The sequence below is a fragment of the Urtica dioica genome, chromosome 9 (assembly GCF_054948205.1).
Source record: "Urtica dioica subsp. dioica isolate 48M chromosome 9, U.dioica_male_clone48M_v1_H2, whole genome shotgun sequence".
Lineage (NCBI taxonomy): Eukaryota > Viridiplantae > Streptophyta > Magnoliopsida > Rosales > Urticaceae > Urtica > Urtica dioica.
The window spans coordinates 21,829,137-21,836,173 of NC_142764.1; the positions used below are offsets into that span (position 1 = coordinate 21,829,137).

General features: G+C 37.0%; 2 protein-coding genes across 2 annotated transcripts; both read left to right on the forward strand.

Moving 5' to 3' along the window:
- Positions 1-227: 227 nt before the first annotated feature.
- LOC149385795 (inorganic pyrophosphatase 1-like) lies at positions 228-2,134 on the forward strand. The gene is made up of 3 exons (XM_089626855.1): positions 228-563; positions 657-983; positions 1,544-2,134. Exons 1-3 carry the CDS (start codon positions 426-428, stop codon positions 1,895-1,897), a joined length of 819 nt encoding a protein of 272 aa, XP_089482981.1. The 5' UTR covers positions 228-425; the 3' UTR covers positions 1,898-2,134.
- Positions 2,135-4,929: 2,795 nt separating this feature from the next.
- LOC149385796 (inorganic pyrophosphatase 2-like) lies at positions 4,930-5,953 on the forward strand. The gene is made up of 2 exons (XM_089625140.1): positions 4,930-5,474; positions 5,563-5,953. Exons 1-2 carry the CDS (start codon positions 4,998-5,000, stop codon positions 5,914-5,916), a joined length of 831 nt encoding a protein of 276 aa, XP_089481266.1. The 5' UTR covers positions 4,930-4,997; the 3' UTR covers positions 5,917-5,953.
- The last annotated feature ends 1,084 nt before the right edge of the window (positions 5,954-7,037 follow it).

Consider the following 7,037-nt stretch of genomic DNA (forward strand, 5'->3'; position numbering starts at 1 on the left):
GCTTGATTTATTCCCGCGTTTTCTTACTTTACCTTTCCCCGATTAAAGAAAAAAAATTACGATCAAATCCGACGGCTGACCGTACTCATAACGTGACATGTTTCCAAACAGGAGAGATCTATATCTAAAATATTTGATCCCTTCTGTTTTAATTTATTCCTAGCATCCGAATTAGCCACAAAACAAAACCACAGTTTGATATAATATTCTTTAATCTAAATGTAATATTCCTTTGGAATCACAAGTCCGTACGTCTTTGGCGTCACAGCCACTATATAAACCCCACGCTTCCTTCCGATTTTACTCACTCACACAACAACAACAACACAAATTGCATTTATTCCGTTGCGAGAAGAAAAGAAAAAGAAGAAAACAAAACTCTTCCAAATATATTGTTTTCTGTTTTTATTGTGACTCGTATAGTAATGGCAGGAATTGTAATTGTTTTCGACTTCGATAAGACCATAATCGAATGCGACAGCGACAATTGGGTCGTCGATGGTCTGGGCGCCACAGATCTCTTCAACGAGCTCCTTCCAACCATGCCATGGAACTCTCTCATGGTAATTAAATCATTAATAATTATATGTATGTATTTGTATATTATTTTGATTTTGTTTATTAATGATGATTCTTAATTAAATATTTGTTTGCAGGATAGGATGATGAAAGAGGTGAAGGAGCAAGGGAAGAGCATTGGCGACATTGTGGAGATTCTGAAAAGGACTCCGATCCATCCGAGAGTGGTTCCGGCCATTAAAGCAGCCCATGCTTTGGGATGCGAACTCAGGATCGTCAGCGACGCCAATCTGTTCTTCATAGACACCATTTTGGAGCATCTTCAGATCAAGCATTGCTTCTCTGAGATCAACACAAACCCAGGTTTCGTCGACCAACAAGGCAGGCTCAGGATTTTGCCTTTCCACGATTTCACCAAATCCTCTCATGGCTGCACTGGTCTCTGCCCTCCAAATATGTGCAAGGTACGTATTATCATATCTCTCTAGAACAGTTTTTTTTATCATAAATTAAATATGGGGGAAAATGGTTTAATAACTTAACAGCCTGTTAAACCATCTTTTTACAGAAAAGTTTTTATTTTTTCTTGTTTTTGGTAAGATCCTTCGACGGCTTTTTTTTTTTTTTTTTTTTTTTTTTTTTTTTTTTTTTTTAAATGTTTTTGACAGCCTAATCACCGGTTTTTTAGCCACTGCTTTTATTGGTCGCTAAAAAAAAAAATCCTACTTCTGAAATTAATTTCAACCAAAAAGGTGATTAAAAATGGTTAAAAGGGAGAAGAAGAACGAAAAGTAGAAAATGATATTCACTAGTTTATCATAAGTATTTTAATGAGCTACTTTATTTTATTTTAATTTATTAGTATCACAATATGGCACGTTATTTTTGTGAGATTGGTTAGAAAATGAGATCACTAAGATTGGACACATATCATCTTATAGACCCCACAATGAAATGAAAAAAAATTTGTTATATATATGTAACTTTTAGCTTACCTTATAAATTGTATAAATTGATATTACAGGGAGTTATCATAGAAAGAATACAAGCTAGTTTGGGCAGTAGTGAAGGAAGAAAAAGAATGATCTATCTTGGTGACGGTGTTGGGGATTATTGCCCTAGCTTGAAGCTAACCGAGGTGGATTTCGTGATGCCGAGGAAGAACTTTCCGGTGTGGGACTTGATTTCCAACAACCCGATGCTCGTCAAGGCCGAGATACACGAGTGGACCGACGGAGAAGAGTTCGAGAAGATCTTGCTTGGCCTCATCGACACGATTTTGGTCCAGAAAAACTCGCCTTTTGATTTGACCCCGGAATACAATTTGGGGGCCATATCTGTCCCTACATTGCCTAAAGCCCTCCCTGTTCAACAGTAGAGGCCAATCTTATGGACTATACATAGAGAGAGAGAGATGAATATTACTAGTAGTGATTTGACAAAAAAAAAATGTCAAATAAAAGGCACCGATCTAGACCCAAAAAAGACCATGGTGTGGGGTTGATTATACTATTTCTGTAATTTTTCTTTCTTTTATTTATGTGTTTTTTTTACTAAGCATGTACTACAGCTAGTGTCTTCATGAATTTGAAGTGAATAAATTTTGATCTTCTTATTATCTTTTGTTACGAACATTGTTCAAACTTCAAAATGAGAAAAAGAAAACCGATTTTTCAAAACTTTTTGCTGAGCAAAAGAAAACCGATTATTCAAAACTTTTTGTTTGAGAAAAAGAAAACCGATAATTCAAAAGTACACAGCTTTTGGTTGCGCAAAAACTTTGCAAGACACAAACGATATAATATTTTCTTCACACAAAAACTTTGCACGAAAGCAAATTGGTTTGCATAAAATAAATATTTAGTATAATTGTAATTATAAAAATATTTATGAAAGTAAATTCTTAACTTTTAATTTAATTAAATAATTAGAAGGGAAAGAGAGTTGATATACGGCTTTGGGACCACGAAGGCTTTGTTACTATCTGCCTGAGATCTCGACCATTTAAAACACAAAATTTGTTGGTATTTATTGATATGAGAATTCACTAAGCATTGTCGATCTTTTGAAAGAAAGAAACGATTGGAATTTGCAATTGGGCTTCAGAATTCCGTTATGAGATCAAATGAGCTTCGAATAATAAAAGAGACCGAAATAATATTTTATAAAAATCAAATGAGAATAATGGCGCGGAGCAATTCACTGAATTGAATTGGGTGGACTAATAATGAAGAATAGTAAATTGAAAGCTTGAAAATAGAGGATCTAAGTTGAGCATGCGTAAGAAAAAATATTTTAATATCTACATTCTAATCTCCTATTTATAGTTTTGGAGAATAGTCTCCAAGCTCCGCTTCTTCAGAGACCCGACCTGAATCGGTCTTCCCCTTCCCGTCGTATGCCACGTGCTATGCTTGACCCGGTCTTGAGAGAACGGTTGAAGAGATTGTTATTGATTGGTCGTCAACGTACTCGTCTTCAGGAAACTGTTTAACCGATTCTTCATTGGACCGAGCTGATGAGCTAAGAATGCCTCAGCTCGGGTAGTTCTAATTAACGAGCTAATTCATGAAGACATCGGCTCCTCATTCCTTTTTTGTGTAGGGCTGTGTCTCTAGACTTAAAGATTGTTTTATGAGCCTAGACTCGATTCTTTATTTAGGCCCATAAGTTCGACGTCAATAAAGGATAAAGTCTACCAATGGTAGTATTTTAATTGATATTATTTTCCTAATAAAAGAAATAAGAAAAATATGGTAGCTAGCTTAGTCTAGTGGCAATCCCACACATGCCTCGACTGAGAGGTCCTTGGTTCGAGCTTCATAGGCTGCAGAAATTCATGACCCTTTACAGGTGGAGGATAATCTTCTTTCAGTTTAATGTCACTGTACTAAATTATGTAATTTTGGACTATAGTGCAACATGCGCTTGCACTGTTATAACATATCATGTAATTGTTACCAATAGCACTACTACAAATAAGCCTTTCTGGTGCGGAGGGGCATTAGGTGCGACAAGTCGCACCTAATTGGGCATCAGGTGCGACAAGTCGCACCTAAAAGTCGCACCCAATACGTTGGCGGGAGAGCATTGGGTGCGACATGTCGCACCCAAAAGTCAAATTCCCGCCTTATTCTTAAGTTCCCACGGAAAAATAGGTGCGACTTCAGGTGCGATAAGTCGCACCTAATAGTATATACTATTGGGTGCGACATGTCGCACCCAATAATATTAACTGCGGCCTTTTAGGTGCGACTAAGTCGCACCTAAAATCGCACCCGATAGTACTATCGGGTGCGACTTTGTGGGCATCAGGTGCGACTTTTGTCGCACCTAATGCCCATATTTGTAGTAGCTAGGGTGGGGTCGCTTCTAAAATACAAAAACAAAAAGAGAACAACAATACATTAATTGTTCATTGCCATTCATGTCACTTGTGTGTATCCTCTATAAACCACTTCGCACGATCTTTTTATTTCCATTCTTTTGGGTGGTAAATAGGTCATTTATAGGAAATTTAATTACGAAAAATAATCAGCTTTATTTTTTATGGGCATGTAAAACCTACAGCCTAGTACGTAATTCACTGCGTAAAAATCTCATGTTGTCATTTTTTTGTCTAGAGAATATATATGGGGATTTGTTGGGCGTGCGCTACCGAATTTTAAAAAAAAAAAAAAAAAAAAAACTCAAGTTTGTGTGCGGTGGATTTTTGTTAATTGATATTTTTACAAAACTGTATGCAGAAAAATGCAATGCAAACAGGAGATTAGTTACATATAGAAATTCGACACGTGATATTAATTTAATGTTTGAAGAACTCTTAATTAATGAGGGTGAAGTTGCTTGGATTGATCTCAGGGTATTATCATGCGAAGTTGCTTGGATTGATCTCAGGGTATCATCAACAACTAATATATAATTCAACTTTGAGACACGAGTCTTCTTTAATATTCAAATAAAATAATGAACCTTATTTATATAAATATTTCTTCGTCGCATGATTTCCGCATTGATTCTTCAAATACGAAATAAGAGGTCAAAGGGTCAACCCGGAGACCGCCCGCCACGTCAAAGGTCACAATAAAATCAGACTGCTTATTTTATGTGCTTCCAAGAACATGACATTTTAATTTTTCCCCAATCTTATTCAAAATCAGCAGATCTTATTATTAATTCCTACGTTGGTCATGTAAAACCCTCGAACTCTTTTCCGAAACTTTCCGCAAAAGAAAAATTAGTTATATTATATCATCAATCGCGTTCAAATTTACAGCTCATCTAGAACCCCAATCCTACGGTTTGTACTGGGAATATTCCATTATTATATTCTATTTCAATTCCTACTCCAACAACGAATCCAAGTCCCTTATAAAACCCCACAACACCCTTCTCTTATTTTCCACAAACCTAGCGAGCTTAGACGCAAAAAAACACACACGCGCATATTGCATTACTGTTTTCAAGTCTTATTAGCGATGGGTGGGAATAATAATATTGTTGTGATCTTCGACTTCGACAAGACGATAATCGAGTGCGACAGCGACAACTGGGTGGTCGACGAATTGGGCGGCACGGAACTGTTCAACGAGCTCGTTGGGACGATGCCGTGGAACTCCATGATGGATGGGATGATGAAGGAGCTTCACGAGCGAGGCAAGAGTATTGAAGACATCTCTGAGGCTCTGAAGCGGAGTCCGATCCACCCGAGAGTGGTTCCGGCCATAAAAGCAGCTTGGGGTGTGGGGTGCGAGCTGAGGATCGTGAGCGACGCCAACGAGTTCTTCATCGAAACCGTTCTCGGCCATCTCGGCATCAAACACTGCTTCTCAGAGATCCACACAAACCCCGCTTTCCTCGACCAACACCAACGCCTCCGGATTTCGCCTCTTCACGACCCACAGACCTTCCCTCAACACAACTGCAACGCTCTCTGCCCTCCCAACATGTGCAAGGTATAATCATTCATTAACCCAACATTATATTAATATCTTATGTGTGAAATTATTGTATACTAATTAATTCAGTTACAATACACCCCAGGGCGTTGTTTTGGAGGGGATTAAGGCTCGTCTAACCGCGGAGGGTAACAAGAAGAGAATAATCTATCTCGGAGACGGGGTCGGAGATTACTGTCCTACCTTGAAGCTCGACGCCTCCGATTTCGTGATGCCGAGGAAGAACTTTCCGGTGTGGGACTTGATCTCCCAAAACGAGTCGCTCGTCAAGGCCCAAATCCACGGATGGACCGACGGGGAAGAGCTCGAGAACATCTTGCTACGACTCATCAACACCATCTCCGCCGAAGAAATCGCTCGCGATCACTTCGAAACCCGCACTGTCTCTGAACTTCCTGAGGCCTTTCTCGTTTATAACTCTTTGCCTTTAATTAAGTAGCGTCGTGATTTGCTAGCAAAACAAGCCTAACGTTTTCTTTTAATTCTGAACTACTATCTATAGTATAGTTTTGACGGTGTGATGTATATTATATATATATACATATGATGTATTATATCGTGACAACGCCAGACTAGCTATTATAAGATGTAGTATTCAAGAGATAAAAGCGAAAAAAAAAACTGAGTATGTAATCATTGTAATGGAATTTGAAATTGCTTAAATCTCTTTCATTCCCACTCCCAGCTGCCTTCAGGCCATCGTAAATTATATGTAGAAGACTATTTCTCCTTATCACAAAAATAAACAAAATTCCAAATCAGAGAGTGTATGTTTTCTTCTCTCATATTCTTGCTAATAATGACCTTAAAATGCTCAAATTATGCATTCTCTAAATCAAATCAAACTTGTGTACACTATGATGAACGCAAGATCATGACAAAATGCTATAAACTTAATTGATAAATTAACTTGGTCTGAGATTGGTAATTAGTTGCAATTGTTAAAAATATTTAATAATATTTGGTAATTTATTTTTAAAAATCGAAAGTGTAAAATAACTTTTTGTTTTCTAATGCATTGATCACACATAAATCTCTAGAATCTTTATATCCATTAACGGAATGAAAAAGAAATATCCTTAACATCTATATAGCCAAGAAAAAACAAAACATGCACTTATTTGTAGATCACGCACTTAGATAGATTTCTGGCTTCATCGTCCCTGTCGTCACTTACTAACTTTCTGCTGGCAATAACCACGTGCATATATAGATTAATTTCTTACTTGTAAGATTCGTTAGCCTGTATTTATAGATCCTTCTCTCTATTTTTGTGTTTCCTTTATGTCTTTCAAATAAAATATATCACGGCATCACTTATTTGTAGTATTATATTTTTCCTGCTAAAAAATGTGTTGATAAATGACAACATATTTTATTTTTATTAGACCGAACATCCTAAAATAATGACATATAAACAAGAACAAATGGGACACGCTTGAACTCTGTTCGTTTATTTTTTTTTTTTTTTTTTTTTGTGCGCGCATAAAGTTGCTATGTTATTAGTTTATTACACAGGGCAGTTTCATGATATTGATTTAGTGTCTGTATTTTGGTTCA

What these genes read in the sequence shown, in the direction of transcription:
- LOC149385795 (XM_089626855.1), top strand. Translation starts at nt 426, where the DNA reads ATGGCAGGAATTGTAATTGTTTTCGACTTCGATAAGACCATAATCGAA. An exon ending in TGCCATGGAACTCTCTCATG is followed by an intron (nt 564 to 656) that starts GTAATTAAATCA and finishes ATTTGTTTGCAG; the next exon opens with GATAGGATGATGAAAGAGGT. An exon ending in GCCCTCCAAATATGTGCAAG is followed by an intron (nt 984 to 1,543) that starts GTACGTATTATC and finishes TTGATATTACAG; the next exon opens with GGAGTTATCATAGAAAGAAT.
- LOC149385796 (XM_089625140.1), top strand. Translation starts at nt 4,998, where the DNA reads ATGGGTGGGAATAATAATATTGTTGTGATCTTCGACTTCGACAAGACG. An exon ending in GCCCTCCCAACATGTGCAAG is followed by an intron (nt 5,475 to 5,562) that starts GTATAATCATTC and finishes AATACACCCCAG; the next exon opens with GGCGTTGTTTTGGAGGGGAT.